Raw genomic sequence first — 20867 nt, 5'->3', positions numbered from 1 at the left:
TGCTTGAAAAAAATATTTTGAGCAGGGTAGAGAAATGCTTCTTTACCTAGATAGAAGTAGTCCTCCAAAGGACCAAAAGAGAAAATTAAGTGTTCCTCTAAGCCTGCCCTTTATTTTGTTACTTATACATTCTGAAGTTTGTACAGTCTTCTTATAGCATCGTGCTCTACATTTTTCTTTTTGCTTCCTCCATGCCCACCACACCTCACCACTCAACCTCTGAAGTTTCCTACCTCACGCTTGTCCCTCTTGTTCTTGTTTCACTTGCCTGTGCTTCTCCTGTCCTGAAGGGGAAAGTTTTCTAACTAAAAAGCATACACAGGAAACCAAGAAACAAGCAAATGTTTGTTTTTAATATTTTAAAGTGTTTTAAAACAATAGCTTAATTTATAACTTTATTAACCTTTGGATACACAATCTAATTTTAGTATTAAAACAAATTCCTGAAGTCGATGAATTTTCTTCCTGGAACCATCAAAAAATTGAGTTATTTGTTCCAAACGAACGACTACCTTAAAACAGCAGTCCTTTGTTAAAGTCTACACGGTTAGTTGCAGATATAAAATCACTCTTGTGTACTGTAAAGGATAATTAGATGCCAAAGAGAACTTTGAGGTCAGCCAGAGTGAGCTTAGTGAAGCCCTCCCCTTTGCCTGACAGCACCTGCTGGGCAAGAACTTTCTTCCGCTTCTGGAGCTGTAGGATCTTTTCTTCTACCGTTCCTTCACAGACAAACCTAAAAGAACAATAGCCACATCATCTCAACTGCTAGGAAAAAATGTCAGCATTATATCAGCACTTCCCCGGTAAATTTCCGAAGACTTATCTAACCTCAAAATTAACAGCCTGTTATGTGACTGACAAATTATACCTGTGCGCAGAAAACAGCTGTTCTCCTATCCAGGTATTATAACATTTCAAACAAAAGTCTGATGCACTTTAGGTCTCAACTTTGGTCATCTGAAGCAACAGTAATTCTGTGACAAAAATCCTGTAATGATTGATAATTGGTGGCACCTACGATACTAAAAGCATCATACACAAAATAGTATTTTAGATTCCAGTTTGTTTGAATTTGATGTGCATTTACAATCATTAAGCTAGCCATTTCATACTTAAAATTGCAGAAGCTTTTTCTAAAAGCCAGCTTTGCCACTTATTGGAAGTGGTCTATATGTTTATGTTAGCGATATTAGAAAGGTCCAGGCTTAGGGAGCATGGTGAAAAATCAAGTCAATAAGAGAAGAGAAATGCTTTTGTGTCTGAATCATTCTCAGGAACAAACAGGGCATTACCATTGAACCAAAGGTTGAAAACCAATAAAGCACTGCTAGCTATCAGGACAGCAACATTGCAAGCAAGTGCCACACAGAAACATTTTCATGTGGTCTCCATCTTGGTGCTCAAACCCCAATCCCACAATTAGACTTTGTGCCTAGCTTTAAGAAACAAGCCTCAAACCAAGGCTTTGTCTCACCAACTCAAGCCAGACAGTACACGAGCAGCAAGAGCCTCATTTACTGCTACGGAAAATCCTGACCTGTGTATCACAACATCCTTCTGCTGCCCCACTCGGTAAATGCGGTCACAGGCCTGGTCCTCAAGAGCAGGATTCCTGTAAGGTAAACAAATAAAGTTCAAGGGCTCATGTTCAGTAAAAAGTGAGGTATTGAAGCCTTTGTGCTTGCTTCATTTGCCTGCCTCCACAGCAAGCTGTTTTCTCCCTGTGCAGAACTAAAACTACTACCAGGTTACCTTAGGTTTACTAACTTGATAACCAATTTTCACCCTGACTGTATTTCTCTTTGCCCTCAGAAGTACACTACAACTCCACACAAAGTCAGCTGTACAAATTAGACCGTTGGTCAAAATAGCCCCAAATTTTGGCCTATAGTTAGTACTCAGAGAAAGCTCAGTAGCTAGTGAAGAAAGAGGACAGTGAAGCAGGAAGACAAACTCTGTTGAAAGAAGCCTTCTCTCAAGAATATTTACATAAAAAATGGTTCTGTTTGACACAGTTACGGGGAATACTTGTTGGCATAGCTTCCATATTGTAGAAACATCTCCTTAATGCTGCTACTCAGCAGCTGGTTTTGTACTGAAGCACCTTAGTTTGCAATGAGCAACATTTAGTTAAAAAAAATTGTGATTCTGACTTTGATGAGAGTCAACATAAATATTAGGAGCTCATATGCACTATTTTCGTAGCCTTGTAAAACCCCTGTGCCAGATTACTGACTATGATCAACACCATAGATTTGTTTCAAGACAAATTACCTGTAGGCATTACTGTACCATTTTCATTGTTGTAAGAAATTAAGCCAGGGACTGCCAAGACCCCAGTACCTTTTTCTGATACAGACTGCATACTTGCTGCTTTGGATCACTGTTATCCTCCTCTCTTTTTTTTTTTCCCAACCCCTACAGAACTGTATTTCTTGGTTGTGAGCACTTAACTGACAAATCAGAGTGTCTTGGAAGACGGTCATAATAAAAACTAATCACTAATTAATCACTAGCCCATGCTCTCAGTTAAATATTTCCCTCCTAACCCAGTTGTGTCAGACATCGCAAGACAGGTGGTGAGAACACAAGCAGTATGCTCTACATATATCCCTTGAGATGGAACTTTTATTTCTCTTTACCAGTGCATGTCGAGGAGAAAGAGGTGGTTTCCTCCAGTCAAGTTCAGGCCAACGCCTCCAGCCAGCAATGAGACCAACATTACCTTCAAAGGCCAAAAGAGAGTTAAGGAACCTGTTTCCAGAAAATTAGTGCTTCATATACTCCATATTATAATTTGAACCAGAGCATCTGTTTATCATACTTATATTACATGTGCATTTTTATTATGTTTTTGGGAGCTTACCAGATGCTACTTCATGAGGCACAGAAGCCTGAACATGGAAGTTATGGCTCAGAGAGGTCAGCCTACCATTCCATATACATTTCCCTGATCCATTTTTACAGACTACAGAAAGGAGTGAAAAGTTCAGACTCTGTGTCCCACTCAAATGACCAGCCTATCTGATGACAGCCTATTGCCAACAATGGGATCAATCAGCACCAACTCCAAATTAACAATAATGATTACTTAAACGCAACCAAGTGGAGTGAAATGGCCTGCTACTCCTTTCACTTTGTTTCTACATAACCCAGTTTTTAAAAAAGATGAGTAGCTGGGGTGGAATGAGGGTAAAGTAGAGGGTAAATTTAGAGAAGATTTCTTGTACAGCAGGAAAATAACTCGATTAAGGGCAGAGATACTTGCTATATATATTTATTACTCACTTTCATAGTATGGTACCTTAAAATCCTGATCTGGTTAAAGAGGTAAGCTATTCTTATAGCTGGCAGAAATCTTCCTTTGTTTAAGTTCTAAGTTAGGAGAAATATCTGTTTCATAGATAGCAGCTTGTTCAAGAAATCCAGCAAAGAAAGCAAGCTAATGCCCCACATTCTCCCCTTCCAGTCACAGATCCACACTCAGAGGAGACAGACTGTCCTCTTTCAATCACAGGAATGTCAGTGTCTAGATGAAAGTAATTGCTATGAACAATTAATTTGGATTCAGACATCTTTAGTCAACTGGCAAGCTTCCTTCCCTTGGCTAAAATTTCAGACTAGAAAATGTTTTCAAGAAGAGCCGATACACTGTAGTTCATCAGTATTTAAATACACCCTTCTCCACTCCAAACCTCAATAACTCAAAAGTGAAAGAAGTCACATAAGGTCACCTTATTTTGGATGTGTGCATAACTATGACTGCTCTCACACTGATCCAAATCTTCCTATCTTTATACTGGGGTGAGATATGCTTTTGTTAATTCTAGCCACATTCACAGATTCAGCTGTCATTCTCTCTTCTCTAAAAGATTAGTCTGGTAAAAAAAATATCTGATGTGTTGGAAAACAGCAATTAAGTCTTATGGGTTCCTTGGCAAGCAGGTGATACACAAAAAGAAACATCTTCCAGTGGAGAAGCATGAGCTGGAAACACCCAGCCTGTTCTGAACAGAGCTAATTGGCCCCACATCTTCCACATTATTCTCTGTGACAAAAACATCTTAAAATACACCCAAGATTTGGACAACCTTTGAACTAGCTTTGGAGTCAGACCATCTCCGTATAGAAGGTTAATATCACAAGGAGCATTTTCACAGCTGCCCCTGCCCATTATAAGATGTCTGTTTATACAGCTACCTCTTTCTCTGCTGATCATAACACCTAAAGGTCCAAATGAAAGTGGTGCCAGTAAAGGGAACCATGAAGTCAGCTATCACAGCTGCTCATAGCAGCTGTAGTAATTGTTTCCCTGCCCTGATTACATACCTGAGGCCCTCTGGGATTGTTATTGAACTCTTCTACCACATCCATTCTCTGTTTAGGATTGACAGAGCCATCCACTATTGCATACTTCAGTCCTAGTTGCTGGAGGTGCACAGCCACAACTTTCAACATACTCGTCCACTGAGAGACAACAACACTGGAGAGGGAGGAAAAGGAGTTTAGAGCACGTTCTATGTGTACTGCAAGTCCGGTTATTGCAGGGTCTCATCCAAGGGGAGACAGCTATTCAGGCACTCTTTCCCACTGCAAACTGGAGCCAAGTCCCTTCCCAATTCAGAAACAGATTCACCTGTTTGTGTAATCATAGAATCTGCTTTGGAAGGCTAATACCCAATAAACTTCAGAGCAATTAAGTCTTTAATTTTCACCTCTGGTTTTGGTAGGTAGCAATGTAAAATCCAATTACAATTTTGAGCTTTTTCTGCAAAATGAATCAATGGCAACACCAAACTTGGATTCTCCTGGGCCTCTCACTCCCCACATCTTCTAGATTAAACAGTTTGGAGGCAACAATTTGTTCAATAGCTTTTTACTAGGGAACGAAAGTAATGTTGGTGTTTCTATTCTTATGGTGGGAATATTTTTTGGAAAAGACTTTGGGGGAAAAAAAGCTTTCTACATATGGCACAACTCTGGAGTTGCCCAAGAACCAAACTTCCCCTTCCAAACCACCCCCAACATAACAACACAGGTGTAACTACTTCACAACCACACAACTGAAAGCGCATTCTACATTGTTTAACAAAACAAGCAGAAAACCCTGCAACACTGCAGTCTGGTGTAGAGTAAAGACTGACAGAACCTGTACAGTGAGAGCTGCAGGACTTCAGCAACACTTAGGCCCTCTGATCAATGTATTCCTTTCTCTCAAACAGGTTCAGTTTTAACCACTACTTTACTCCCCACTTTTTTTAGGTAGTGGACTGGGTTGCAGTCTCCGGGTTGCAGAGCTGAGGGCAAATACTTCTCAGCACGAGCAAATTATTCACAATTCTGTTTTTGGAGAAGAGTCATCTTGGGCCTCAAGGCCTGAGATTCCTCACACATTCCCTTCTGTTTACACTAACCTACATCATAAACTACCTTCTTTTTTCTTCGATATTTTTCTCAAAATCTGCTTCTAACTACTGCAGTACTGCCACCATTTTACCATACTATTTCTGCTGCTGTCAAGAGACATGCTACTCTCAGTCACTATGACTAAAGGACATGTTTACTAACCTTTTCTGAGACACTGAGTGACTTTGGATAGTTTTCAGCTCAGTCAAGAGGTGAGCTATCTGCAGGGAAAATAAAAAAAAGGTTAGTCTGCTGTCATAATCCAGCTCATGCTTGGCTATTCTTCATGAAAATAGGAAGTGATTAAAATAACTCTTCAACTGGAATTTCTTCTGTGCTCAGACTTTCAAGATATTTTTAATAGTAATTAGTAAGAACACTCCCACTGTGGAAAACAGGATTAAGAAATCGAATAATACAAACATGTTTTATAGATTCTAACTTTTCTGTAAGGAGCCGAGCTATTGCCAGCTCTCCCCTTGCCATCCCATTTTTTCTAGCTCTTCACAAGCACCATGCCCTCAGGTACATTAGAAAACTTCTGTGAATCCAGTGCACAAGATTTTCACCAACGGATTTTCAACACAGTCAGATTCTCACAGCTTTATTGGAAGTAGCCATCAACACCTGATAAGTTGAAGCCTTCCCAGAAGGGCTTCAGCAGACAGACTACCAATCTACTCACCTGATCTCACCTAAATTGCCAACTTATCTGATCTGCAATTACCAAGGTGTGACAATTCATTAACAATTTAAAAGGTGATGTGCTGAAAGTCAGGCTTCTTAAGGAAGGTAAGAAAGCCACAACCAGAATACCTTGGTGCTCTCCCTGGTGATTTCAAAGATATCTGCTTTAAAAGCTGTGCCATTGAGGTAGACTGTTGACTTGGAATCAGAAGTCTGGAGCTCAGACAGGGTCAAAGCACTAAGTTGTTCCTCAATGGAGAGGGAAAGGCCTTCACTTTTCAAGTTAACTTGGTCCAGAGCCTGTGGGAAAGAAAGGAATATAATAAGGGATCAGAGTCAACCCTGAATCGACTTCAGTACTGATTCACAGTCTGCATGATGTCTGCTGAGGACAATGGCTTTGAAGGAAGCTATACAACATGAAGATAGAATGATTAGGAAACAGTACTGGGTCAGACCAACAATTTCTTTGGTCCCTTATTCTGCCCCAAGAAAGGGCAGTGTAGGAAAAGCACGTGACCTCAGCCATTCTCTGGGGTCCAGTCTCCTCACATTCCTCCTCCCATAGCATTTAACAATTACAGGATTAAAAAGATGATAAATCCTTGCCTGTTCCCTTAGGATCTGGACTTATTCTACAGCTGCTTTATATGGCAGCAATGAATTTGTGAAAGATCAGCCTACTTCTCAAGACTACATTAAGATCAAGACTTCTTTGTCATTAAAATTATTTTTCTTTTTATCTGAAAAAAGGTAATTCTAGACACATAACAGCCCACATAGGTCATGCTAGGGAAGTCCTCAGGAGGAAGTATGCCCATCTAAAACTTCTTGGGCTGTAAAGCACACAGTCCTACAAATGGCTCAGTTCATACAGCCCTAGCTAAGAAATGCAGGGGTGTTAAAAAGTGTGTTAATTTACACAAACTAGAAAAAAAATCCCGACAAAAAAACCCCCAACACCACAATGTAATTACCACTTTCAGTAATGAGAGATGGCAGCAGCACTGACGGAGCCTCAACAACATGGACAAGACATGGACAGTACTTGAGACCTGGGAGGCACTTTGGGAGCCTGCTGGAAATTCCATTTGACTGACCCCAGACTCCTGTGCAACTGTCAAGGAAGTGAGACAAAACATCAGGAGCTCTTAGAGGCACTTCCAAGCACTGCCCAGCCACCTCCAGCAAAAGTTTCATCAGTAAGGGACAAGAACCAACAGGCAAGCAAATACCTGATTTAACATACGAACCCATCAAATCCCGCTCTGAAAAAAATAAGCAAACTCCAACAACACCAGAAATCAGAGTACCACATACTTCATACTGACATCTCTTCTCTGAGCAATTAGACCTATACTTCAGAAGGGAATTTTAGACCAAGGGAGGTTAAGAGATTTGCCCAGAGGCACAACAGTGAGAACAGACTTTGGGAATAGTCTGGTAGGATTCTTCATAACATCAGGGAAGGAGCAAAACATTTTCCAAAGAATTTCTAAGTCCTGATCCCATGTGGCCAGGTCTGTTCCCCTTCCTTAATTGTGCACTTAAAGAGTCACTTCTGCAAATGTTTTCAGGGGAGGGTGTGCTCAAACCTTTCTCAAAGGGGTTACCACCAGCATCCTCTCTGCCTTCATTTTTCTGCTCTTGTCTCTTTAGGTAGGATTGTAGTGTTGACCTGGAAAAACAAGACAAAGACTCTGAGATTTACAGAAGGAACAGAGGCAAGAGTGACCTGAGCTTAGCAAACAAGCTGATGAGGCATTAAGGTAAGAAAAGTTTCATCAATCATTGTCATGGTTTAACCCCAGCCAGCAACTAAACCCCACACAGCTGCTCCTTCACTCCCCTTCAGTGGGATGGGGGAGAGACTCAGAAGAGTAAAAGTGAGAAAACTCATGGGTTGAGATAAAGACAGCTTAATAGGTAAAGCAAAAGCCCTGCACACACCAGCAAAGCATAGCAAGGGATTCATTCGCTCCTTCCCATTGCAGGCAGGTGTTCAGCCATCTCCAGGACAGCCAGGCTCCATCACACAGAATGGTGACTTGGGAAGACAAAATGCCACCATTTTGAACTTCCCCTGCCTCTTTCCCCCAAATTTATATATTGAGCATGATGTCATATGGTGTGCAATACCCATTTGGTCAGCTGGGGTTGGCTGTCCCAGCTGTGTCCACCCCCAAACTCTTGTGCACTCCCAGCCTACTTGCTGGTGGTGTGGTCTGAGAAGCAGATAAGGCCTTGACTCTATGTGACCACTGCTCAGCAATGTCAAAACCATCCCTGTGTTATAATCCAAAGTACAGCCCGTACTAGCTACAGCAAAGAAATAAACGCTATCCCGGCCAAAACCAGCACAATAATTTAGTCACAAAACAATCACAACATACCCCAGTTTTGTTTACCTTGAATATGATCATAACCAAGATCCATTTTGGAAAACACAAGAGAAAGCAAGTCTGCTTATTGGAATATCTTGAGTATAATACGAACCAGGGGCAAATGAATAACATTCTTCACAACAAAAGGACATCTTTAAATGTATATTTAAAAGGAAGGGAAACTCTTTACAGCAACACTATTGAAAGAAAACCGAGAAGAACACTAAATGACACAAGCTTGCATTACAGCCATCTGGAGAGGCCAGCCTAATTTCCAATTGCATAAATATCCCAGAGCAAAGAAGAAATTCTCTCCGTTACAGGTACTGACACATCATAATTTAAAAAATGCTGTTGCAATTCTAAGTCTTTGGATTCTTGAAATCAATGAGATTAAATGAAAAGCTACAATACAAACCTCCTGAAAATGGGACAAAAAAAAGTAATGTGGTTTCAGCTGTTGCCAGAACAAGCAATGTATTTTCAAACATGCTTAACAATTAATCAGAAAAAGAAAAAAAACCCAACAAAACAAAACACCAGAAATTAATCCAAAAGTTCTTCTCATCTTAAGTGGAGGCCTCTTTCAGATTTTTCACACCAGAAGAAACAAAACCACAAAAGACCCTATTCTCTTCCCACATTCATACCTGGATCTTGCAAAAAGCATATTGTACATGGACTGCTCCTCTTCTGAAAGTTTTAACTTATGCAACTGTGTGCTGCGCTGGGGCAGAGATACCTGAAGTAAAAATACAGAGGATCAGATGTTATAGTTCAAAAATCTTATACAGCATCACAAACACCAATGTTCCAAGAGTTAGTACAGTATTCTAAGTCTTAGAAGACAGCTGTTTGTTTCTTCATTAAAATTATCCATATGAATGCAATTATGACACAATATAGATACCCATAGAAGTCCAAATAGCCTGGTTAACACTCAAGATTATAAACTTTATTCCAAATTATTTGACAACAAAAGGCATGAGCAACTAAGGATTGACTTGCACATCACTACCATGGGAGGATTCATTTCTCACCTTGTAAAAGTAGCTTCTAACTCCCCCATTCAGAATCAGGCAGTGCACCAAAACTACACCTTTTAATGGCTTACAGACATACCAGTGATCTAATACTCAGTTTAATGGATTATTTGTAAAGAGTAATGCAGAAGGGCAATGCCCTAATATGCACCAGATCCATTTGACATGGATCTTTGATTCCTAGAGATCTAGGCTAGCTGAGACCTAGACCAACCTTCCACTAAGTGGACATCTACTTGCAATGATATAATATATTCTCATCTGCATATGATTTATAACTGAAAGGTTTAATTCTTATTTATATTTCTGCTTTCTGGATAAGCAAGCAAAGCGTCCCACAGGCATTCAACTCCTCTCACTCAAGAGACTGCAGTAGACAGGAAAACCCACTCATTAACAAACTTGTGCTTGTATAGAACTGACTGGCTGCTCCAAGGGAAGCAAGGGAATGATTGCCTAGTTGTGGAGGGTGAAGTTCTTACCAAGGGCTTCCCAGTTGAATCCAGCTGGTCCTTAGTTCTCCGTAATAAGAGGCTCCTGGTTAAGAGACTCAGCCTCTCTCCTCCCTTTTTTGTGTTGTTATCTACCTGGTACTTCCACACCTTGTACTCATCAAAAGGAGAGCAACGTAGAAACCTACAACATGAGGGAAAGAGACATCATACCAAGGGAAGAAGAGTTTCTCAGTTACTCCTGAATGACTAGAACCAAATTCCTTCCTATCTGAAACAAACCATTTCCAGTTCAGCCACAACTGCTAGAAGCAGTAAAAGACTTCCAGTGTAATGATGCCAATAACTGTTTTGCTCAGAAGTCTTACCATCACTAGTACAGTGAAAGCATCTTTCTAGTTCCGTACCCATCACTTCTTTGCTCATTAATGCAAATGAAGGGCATCAAGAAGAACAGGGCACTCACCAAAGAGCATATTCACACTTTTTCTTCTCAGCAATGAGGAGCATAGAGTTTAAACCTGTTTATCATTTGTTCAGAGAGGGCAAAGTTTCCACCCTTTCCATCAATGCCCTTGCTGCACAACACTCTTTAATAAGGTCCTTCCAGGCTGCCCCGGTAGGAACAAGGATTATGGCACAAAACTTTTGACCATTCAAATTGGTTTTGTGGGTATTCATCTTAGAGACACAGGAGATCTGAAGTGATTTCCCTTGTCCTCTGTGAAAGCAGAATAGCTTCACGCAACAGTAGACACATGGTTAGCCTTGCACAATGTCTCAGCCACAGCCTTTGCAATCCAGTGCCTGAAGTGTTAATATAACCAGTCTTGCTACCCCACGTAACTTAGAAACCTCTCAAAGGTCAAAGCAACTTCAGCAGTGAAGAATTAGTGGAACTGAAGCCCTGTCTATGTGTTCACATGCAGCCAGCTCACCTCAGGAGAGAGTACATGTCCAGCAAGTTGTTCTGTATCGGTGTCCCGGTGACAGCCCATCGGGCGCTGGCTCTCAGCTTGCACACAGCTATAGAGGTCTGAACCTTCGGGTTTTTAATATTGTGAGCTTCATCCAGTATAACTCGAGCCCAAGCTACCCTGAGCAGAGGGGAACAGGGAGATGACCCACACTGAAAGAAAAAGCAGACTGTTCATAACCCAGCACAATAACCTTGCTAGGCTCTCTGAAGAGCCACAAGCAAATATACTTTTCCAGCAAGAAGCATTTTCCTGATGTTAGCCAGCAGGAATCTGAGCTCTTACTGTCATGTAAGATGTGCTCTAAAAAAAAAAATAAAAATAAAAATAATAATCTCTCCAAAGCTTCCATGAGAGTTCATAAGCCAAATAATATAACATTTGTCTGTTCTTGATGACAATTTCCAATATTTTGCTTTTTTATTGCTTTTAACATTTTATTGCCTCTTCCTTCCCAAGACACATCCCATATCAGCAAAATTTTGCTAGGCTGGGACAAAGGAACACATATAATTATTCTATTAGGGCATATTCCATACTTTAAAATGCAACATCTCTCTATAGATGCCACCTTGAAGTTTCAGGAAATCCAAAGGCCTATTTGCTTTAAGAGTGAGATCCAGATTGCAGCAGGTTTCTGGTAGCTTAAAGCAATGTTGGCGCCTCAGCAAAGAATACCAGCAGGAGATTCTAGTGTTCTTTCACAGTCTCACCTCAAAAGGAGGAGTATGAGATTCTTCATTGAACTCTTAAAATGACATTTAAAGACATTTCAACTATATTCAATGTAGTGTATTCTATATTACTACAGAACAGATTTCTTGTGGATATTTTTCCTTGTTATCTTTCTGCACTTCATGGCACTTTTGCTCATCACTTTATTTTTATTGTGCAAACTCAACAGGGGACTTACGGTAAAAATAAAATTATTCAGCCTGCTGCTCACTGTAGCATAAAGTGCTTCTTGAAACAATAATGGTTTGCAACACCTTAAAACATTAAGGCAATTCTCTATGAAAAGTGTGGCTTCTCACCCCCACATCATGGTCCTCAGCAGGGACTTCCCCCTCCTCTTTGCTTGTGGGAACCTCCTTGGAGACCAGGCTGTAGGTTGTGACAACAACATCATATTCAGAAAGCCTGCATAAAAGGAAAGTAGTAATCAGGAGGAAGAACAAATGAGAAATTCGTTTTGCAAGGCAGACAAGGTTACTCAAGGTTTAAGAACCATGGTTCTACAAGAGCTAAAATGCAGAGTTTTACAGAAAACTGAGCTTCATAGCAGTCAAACAGGAAAGGCACATTGTCCCCATTTTATGGATACCGGCAGTAGACACAGCAAGCTCAAGACAACAGTAAAAGCTAATGCTACAGAACACACATGAGATGAACACTGCTTAGAATCTGGCACCTAGAAATACTGCTCAGCATGGCCTAAAGTAGTGTAGAAAGTTTTCTCATCTATACAGACAGCTGAAAAAAAATGCAACCACAAAGCACAAGCATAGAAGCAGCTGCCACTGACAATCTCTGCAAGCCAGAGAATGTACACTTTGTTGTTGTTGTTGTTATCAGGAACAGCAATAGCCTGCACCAGAACCACTTAGCATGGGTGCAGGCCATCAGGGCTTTGCTATATACACCTTGACAACAGACGTTTGTCTGATCTTCTGGATCCTCCACATTTGCACCTTTCACATTCTTCCATCATTCGATAGCCACTGAATTTCAACTCTGACATCCACAATTTCTTGCTAAGTAGTATTTTACTTTTCCTGGTCATGTTTATGATTTAACACTTACACCTCTGCATGTTTATCTCTGTTGGGCCCATGATACAAATAGACCCTCAATTTGCCCCAGCCCACGTGTCTGTCAATCTCTTTCTTCCAGTGATGGATCAAGGATGCAGGACAAACGATTAAAGTGCCGTGGGAAGAGATAACAGTAGAATCTGCAGGGAAATAGTGCAGACAGGTTTCAATGTCTTCATATTTGACTACATCACAGACAGAAGTTTTGGAAAGTCTCAACAATTAAAAAGTTTGGTCCACTTTTCCTGTGAACACAGCTTGTGAAGAACACATCTCTACCTTGAATTCTCAGGGACTGCTAGTTCTGTGTGGAAAGATTAGAATTCGGGAACTAACCCTGATTTCTCTTGAGAATACAGTACCAATCAATTTTTTTTTTCCTGTTCTAGAAGACTGAAATGTTGCCATTTTGAATCACACAGAATGAGTTGGGAAATGCTACACATCCAATGGAAGAACAAATGACACTGATCAAGAGAAAGGCATTGCATGAGAATGTAGTAGACATTAAGCCAATGGAATTTTCCTACAGAAGAGAAGTGAGCACAGATAGAATCTGTTGTTTTATAAGCCATTAACCTATAATGCTTTAGGCATTCCAAATGGCTCCGCATCATGATGTATGTACTGTATGATGGAAACAATTCTGTACCATTTTTGGACAGCCATAGTTCCAGCTTCTCCTTTCTTTTCTCTGTCTTCAGCTGCTTCTGGGCCAGAACAAGAGCAATCATCGTTAAAGTCTTCCCCAAGCCCATGTCATCCGCTGGAAGAAGACACACAGAAGTTATGATGACCTGCAGAAATGAGCCTCCCCTGGCTCAGATCTACACCAAGGTAAATCCTGCAACAGAAATTGCCCTGGGGAGCCCTGGAAATAAAAATACACATATGACCATTTCAGGGTATGATTTATTAATAATAATGGGCTATCAGCTGCAGTCAAAGGGCACAGAAAAACAAGCCACTTCAGCATGCCGACAAAATTACTAGTTATTGGCCTCCAAGTAAGTTGTGTGCCACACTATTGCTGCCATAAATCTGTCCCCCAATATTCACCTTAAATCTGTCCCCTAACATTCACCTTCCTGTTCTGTTTCTTACCCAGAATTCCTCCACATGGCTTCTGACTCTCTCTCCAGAGCAGCCACGCAAGTGCCTGTTTTTGGTGCAGCAGCAGTGGAACCTAAGAGAGTGAGACAGAGGATTTGAAGGCAACACCTTGCAAGTTCAGACACTTCTGCTTCCTGTACCAAATTATCCAGTTGAACTGTCCTATTACAATCTTATTAAAGGAGTTTGCCTACCTGTTCTTTTCCCACATGGATGAGGATACCCAAGATAAGCAGCTCCTGCAGACAGGAGGTCAGCAGTACCATAGATCAGCCTTGCTAATGCTTTATGCAGAAACCAGCCCAGCACCTCACAGTGCTCTAAGAGGGTGTAAAGGCAGCTTTTTCAGGTGGAAAATCCACCCAAGCCTACCTCGCACAAGTATCACTGTCAAGGAGAGGGACTGCGAACACTTCCCCTTTTCTCACAAAGTCTAAGACCCCTACAGACTCTTAGAAGACAGAAAGAGGGACTACATGCTGTCATCGTAAGACATTAAATAGCCTTTCCCAGCACTGAAAAGGCCCAAAGAGGATCTGAAAAGTGACACAACATACATCAACACACCATTTCATGCAGGCATGCGCCTTCCAATACCTTGCACACAACCTCAACTGTGGTTTCTGCACCACCTGATAGGTAAATTACTGCTCTTTGGCAGACCAGAACAGACTACTCTGGAATCTGTTGGGTTGCATGAACTTGACCATCTGCAACACTTTTTTGAAAGTTGTCAGTTTGTTCCTCAGTAGAGACCTGCTTCTGCAAATGACTGCGAGTTGGTTGCTTTGTGTGAAGCACTACTACCTCATTCAAGCGCTAAATATTCTGAAGACACCACAGCCATAAGGCAGAACCTCACCACTGGCAATCTGAAGCAACTCCCATGGATGGAAAATAATTAGAGCATCTCTTCCCAGTACAATGAAAACTTCAAAGTACTTCAAAGTGTGAAAGCATAGGATGCTCCAGAGTATCACACAGATGTTACACTTCATTCACCAGCATGACATCCTCCATCCTGGCCAACTCACCTTCAATCCAGAGGGATCTTCAGCTGCTGCCTGCTCTGTTGGACAGGATTCTAGAGATTTGTGAAGATGATCAATAGCCTCACTTGTGGCACTGTGTACAGCCCTGATTCGGTCTTCTGTCATTCTTCCCCCATACAGATTCTGCACACCAGAGTTCACTGGAAAGATACAGTACTATGCATGAGATGTGTTTAGAAAGCTAACTTTTCCGAGCAAATATTTCATCTCAGAGGTTGATCTCAGTGGCTACAAATCCCTGGGGGGCAATATGCAGCTCATCATAACAAAAAGAGTTTAGTACTATCATATATATCCACAAGTCGCAGGATTCTTTCAGAACTAGTCCTCACCAGTGTTCTCTTTAATTAAAAAAACCCCTGTCCATACTTACTTCCAAAACCATAGCCACAATAATCACTGGAACCCAAAGTGGCAGAGGGGCGACTGTGTGAGCTTGAAGAGGTTCTTACTGTAGGATCCTGGAGTGGTAGCGGCGTTATCAACTTCGTACCACCTGGCCTGCCAAACGGGTTAGGCAAAGATTCTTTACGACAGCCACTGCTGGCACTGTCCTCCCCTTAAGAAGAAAAGAATTGCAGGTTGAAAAGGTTGCTCAGTGGACCTCAGAGCTTGGCATTGCAGTACAGAGAAGGGCCTCCGTTTTGCCCAGTGGTCTGCTTGCAAAATATTATTAAGCGGTCGCACAGCTGTATCATCTGAGCCACTGCAACTACTAACATGCATGCCCTTAGCCTGCTCCTGCGTCATAGGCAATGCAGTTCAGCTCAAGCCTCCGTGTGCAGTTTATATCAACACAGCAAACTCTGTAACTGTGATCAGATTAGTGCAAACAAGAGGTCAGTTCTGCACAGTGCTCCCAGAGGATTTATTCCTTTAAAATTAATCTTTCTTGTCAATACTTTGCTCACAAAATCTATCAAAACATTCAAGAATGAATGGGCCGAGATCCCTGAGCTTTTAACTCCTTCCTGGAAAGGTCTGTCTTCCTTAAAACTAGATCTAGTATAAGACATTGGGAGCGCTCATTGTGTGGTGGCCTGTGTTACTTGCTCTTTCTTTGCTAGAGATCTTCAGTTTCCAGAGTTCTCAAACTGGAACTTTTCAGGAACACAATTGATATTATGATCACAAAGTAACTCTGCTGTTGAGGTGATCCTACAGATAAGTCAACAAAATGCCTCTCTTCTACAGGTCATTAATACTAGTTAATACAATTAGGAAATCACTTTATAGGAATGGCACACCGAAAGCTGCTTATCTTGGATCTGGTAACTTAAACATTCAGATCCAACAGCCAAAATATGCATGAGCAGCATGGTTCCATACTGCAACAAAGAGGAAGTCAACATTTCACAGGCAAGTTCTCACACCTGCCTCAGTCATGTAAGCTGGAAACAGAATTAGCCCTGGTTCCTAACCATGAGAGGAAACTCCCTTGGGAAGCCATCACACTTCAGAGGAAGTTTGAGTTGTTCCATTTGTCTTCTCCCAGACACATACTTTGCAACTAACATTTTAGATCTTCAGTGAATCTCAACAGACAAGTTTTATATAGGCCACATGCCATACATAAGTTTCTGCTATTTTTCCTCAACAGTAAGACAAACTATTTTGCAAAGCTCTGAAAAAAAAAAAAAAAGAAAAAAGAAAAAAATGAGCCCTACCTTCTTCAGTAGTATCTGCAGTTGAAATATTAAGAGCATCGAGTGCAGCTTCCAAATCTTGCACTTGCTTTAATAACCGCTCCCCTTTATCTGGCAACAGCTGAATGTTCACTGTAGCCAACGTACTCTGCCAAACAAAAAAGAATCCAAAACCTGAGTGTGCTTACCAAACTCCCTGCCAACAGAGAACAATCAAGTCAGAAGTTTAAGAACACTAATCGTATGCCATAGTAATTCATATTTTGATACTGTTCTACAACCTCCAAAAGTATTTAAGTGCCATTCAAATACGCTTTCAGCAGAAAATATACTAACCATTAGTCTACTTCAGAAGAGATGGAAGGATGCAGCCTCACCTCCTTTTTATGAAACACGATGAAGAGGCAGTCAAGTGACTTGGCAACCTCAACATCTCTCAAACCACCAAAAGTTCAACCTACTTGCACGTTTATTTCTACACTAGCAAGAACAACAGTTCTGACTGTTTGTTTTGAGGCTCTGTTCTGAGCTCTAGGCAAACAAGGGTTTCTATAGTAAAAACTATGAAACATCATTTTTGGCAATTATTTAAAAAGAAAAAAACAGATAGGTAATTTATTTCCTCTTAGTGTGAGCTTTCACGGCTAGATCACTCTTACTGCACAAGGCCAAAGGAGACCACCAGAAACAGCCACGTTATTTAAAAAGATTAAGCTGGCTGTGCACTGTTCCTTTTTGTGCATGTTACTTTCTCAGTAAAAGACAGGCAGGTCAAAGCAGAGCACCCCCAAATGCAGAAGGCTGTATTACCTTAGGGGTAATTGTCTCCTATGTAGCTTAAAAGAACTAGGCTGTGCCTAGGCTGATTTCCCTCCCTTGCCCTGTCTTCATAAACCATACAAATATTTTTAGTTTCTGCTGTGAGCAGATATCATATTCTGATTCTGATGCCTGTCACAGGGAAGGGAAACCACACTGAACACAGAACCAAAAAAACAACAAAAACCCCAACAAACAACACCACCACCCAAAACCAAAGAGGAATAATAGGTGCAATAAATGACCTTCTTCTGTTTCAGCTGGACTACAAGATGGTTGTGAAGAGCTTTAGGGTCCTGCGGTCTTTCCATGTCACGCGATGCTGCAGCTCCTGGCAAAGATGTCCCCTGCATACTCTTCCCTGGTTTTCCTGAAGGAATCTCTCTTGACTGCAAATCCTCAACTGACTTCTCAGGTTTACTTTTACCTGATGAGGAATAAACAAATTCTACTTCATCACTGTCACTGTCAGAGACTTCGTCAGCAGGCTGTCCCAGCCCCGGCCTGATTTGTGTCTTGGGTGGTTCTGCCTCTGCTTCTCCCAGCAGGGCAGCATGTGGCAACGCAGACTGTGGTCCTGCTAGGGAAATCACATCTTCTTTAGACATTGGATTAGCTTCTCCATTCTTCCCATCAACATATTCTTTCTGCCTGGTTTCCTTATCCCTACAGCTTTTTAAGCTCTTCTCTCCAAGCTGCTCTTCCTTTGGAGGCTTAGTACCTGTACTTGGCTTCCCAAGACTTAGTGGAAAGAGCTCTGATCTGCCACCTGCCTCTTTCTCCACACACTCAGAAGACTTCTTGGATTCTCTGCCACTGCCACCATATTTCTCTTCCTCCCAAAGGGTGTTTTTACCCTTCCAAGTCTCAGAAACACTAAGTTTAGATTCAGACGCTGTGCTTTCTTTAAGTTCTGGGTCGCTCCTATTTCCCATGGACTGCTTCTTTTTAGTTTTCAGCCCTTCTAGAGGTTCTTTCTCTATGGAGGAACCAGAAGTTGATTTCTTTTCTTTATGTGACACCAACATGCTCTCTTTCTCTGCTTTTACTTCTTTTGCTTTATTTCCCTCTCCGTTGCCTTGCTTAATTTGTTTCCAGGATAACACTTCACAATTCTTGTCTATCACTTTGAATGGATTTCTTTGGCCACTGGGATTGGAGAGAGGTGCTGTGTTGGGCTGTGGTTCTAAGGTTTTTGACACTTTGGTAGCTTTTGGATCCTGCAATATATACAAGCGAGTCAGTGTTAACATACAAATTATTAAAGCCTGCTAACTATACACACAACCTGATAATCTCAAGCAACACTTGATTCTCCATTATCTTTCCTATAATTTTAACAGTATCAGGATAAACATTTTACAAGGAAAACAAAACTGCTGGTTTTCTGCTTTCTTTGCCATTCCCATGTTTTTTGGGGACCAAGGCTCAACAGCACCACCCTCAAGAAAAGAAGATTGCTAGAGATCAAACCCAGGTTTATTTTCAGACTGGAGAACAGTCTAAGAAGTAAGAGAAGCCTCAGCTGAAGGACAGCAGGCTGATATACTTTTCAGCTAGAAAATACAAGCTCTCCCACTACGTAGTCTCAGAGGTGATTACAGTATACAGAATGAAGAGTCATGCTGGAATAAGCTGATGCCATAATACAAATGAAACATTCATACCTTCCACGGGACACTTCCACACCATTTCTTCCCATTCAACTTACTTTCAAGGCATCGGTAAAACAACCTACCGAAAAATAAAACAAGATTTGAACTGCAGGAGCCAGTAAAGGAACTCTAAGCATTTTGCGCCAAAAAGTATTTCACACCAAAAAGGTCACAGACAAGTTCTCTTGATGTGCACTCATGCAGATTCCTGCATAGCAAAAGGCCATGAACATTAGCAAAACAAAGCTTTTTTAAAAAACATCATTCCCTGGATAAAGATTCCTAGGGTTGTGGGTTGCTTATTTTTTAATTTTAGCAATAAAACCCCTGCTCAAGGGAAAATATCATTTATGTTCAGAGCCTTAGAAGCATCCAATGATTTTCAAGGTGTATGGGAACAGCTATTCTTTTAGTTCCACTGCACAGGCCACCTCATCTTTAAAGCACCTCAGGAACAGAAAAACCTTGTGTGTGATCTTTTTTTAAACTAGCAGCCAACCAGGACTGCTGCAAGAAACCTTATCAGAAGCAAAATGTGGGAATTCGATGCAATCATCATGAGTCTTGGATAAATCCAGCCACAGAGCCATGTTCAATTCTGTTAAAAACAAACATTATCTGATTGCTTTGGTTTTTACCACTGAACACAATTGCTAATAATAACAGCAAACATTTTGAAACATGCCAAGTGAAGGTCTCCAGGCTGGATGCACGTTTTCAGTTCTAGAAGGAAATTGCCAGCGAGCCACCATCAAACAATCCCAAGCATTCAAACCTGTACAACAAACCTTTGCTTCCACCTTCAGGAACTTACTGATATTCATCTCTGTCCTGCTGCTGGACCAGGACCTGCAGCTCCACCACGCACCCCTCATGGATCAAGCAGTGAGAAGCAGGAACGCTGAAAAAAGGGAAGGGAAAGAGGAAGAACAGAGACAAGACGAGGTGCCCGGGGAACAGCAACAGCAGAAACGATGACTTTAGACAAAACACTCAAGTAGGTTCCCCACAAAGGCCGCGTGACTGAGAAAATAGCCGTTTATGGCTGCTGACAGGCACTGAATTTCTCTCAGAAGAGCCGTGCGCCCCCCGCAGCCGCACACCAGCGGGCAGGCCCTGCCGCCCCCCGCCCTGCACCTACGGCGCCGGGAGGACGAAGCCGCAGGCCGCCGGGCCCTGCGCTCCGCACACGTAGAAGCTCTTCCCCTTGTTAGGGCCATCGCGGACGCCCGTCTTCAGGAAGCAGAGGGACCCTGCAGGGCAGAGAAAGGAAAAACCGCTCAGGCCGAGGCCGGGACCCTCAGCACAGCCGGGACACCCGTCTCCTGCCCGCCGCCCCTCACCGTGCTCCGCGCACGGCACAGCCTCCATCGCCGGGCAGCAGCCGCCACGCCCGCTCTTCAAACCAGCCGAGCGCTGGCGGGATTGTCCAATGAGAGCAGGGCGAGGAGGCGGTGGAGCCAATCGCCGCTGCGCTATGAGCTCACTGCTCCCCGCCCCCTTCCGCTCACCCGCCCCCCACCTCCGCGCAGGTGCTTTACCAACACCAGCGGAAAAGGGCGGGAACAGGAAGTCGCGCTGCAATTGGCGGGCGCAAGCCAGGGGAGGGCGGGCTATCCCCAAGAGGGCGTGGTTATCGAGGGGCGGGGCGTGGCCAACCTAAAGAGCCCCCAAGTCTCGCTCGGCCTTCGCAGCCCCCGAGGGAATGGCAGGAAGATGCGCCAGGGGAGGTTCAGGTTGGACATGAGGAAAAGGTTCTTCCCCCAGAGGGTGGTGGAGCGCTGGAACAGGCTCCCCAGGGAGGTGTCACGGCCCC

The 20867-nt window shown here is 42.3% G+C and overlaps 1 protein-coding gene across 1 annotated transcript; it reads right to left on the bottom strand.

The window, feature by feature from the left end:
- Nucleotides 1-591: 591 nt before the first annotated feature.
- On the bottom strand, nt 592-20422 carry TTF2 (transcription termination factor 2; the record flags this gene model as incomplete). Its single annotated transcript, XM_080358245.1, has 23 exons — nt 592-736; nt 1541-1615; nt 2646-2728; nt 4333-4486; nt 5572-5630; nt 6226-6396; nt 7074-7213; nt 7692-7774; nt 9131-9222; nt 10006-10159; nt 10914-11104; nt 11987-12092; nt 12756-12906; nt 13419-13532; nt 13871-13952; nt 14914-15071; nt 15305-15490; nt 16599-16725; nt 17642-18616; nt 19064-19130; nt 19866-19952; nt 20193-20304; nt 20395-20422. 23 exons carry the CDS (start codon nt 20420-20422, stop codon nt 592-594), a joined length of 3540 nt encoding a protein of 1179 aa, XP_080214371.1.
- Nucleotides 20423-20867: the final 445 nt, after the last annotated feature.

The sequence above is a fragment of the Nesoenas mayeri genome (assembly GCF_963082525.1).
Source record: "Nesoenas mayeri genome assembly, chromosome: 1".
Lineage (NCBI taxonomy): Eukaryota > Metazoa > Chordata > Aves > Columbiformes > Columbidae > Nesoenas > Nesoenas mayeri.
The sequence above is the reverse complement of the archived record's forward strand: the minus strand, read 5'-3'. Positions and strand labels throughout refer to the sequence as shown.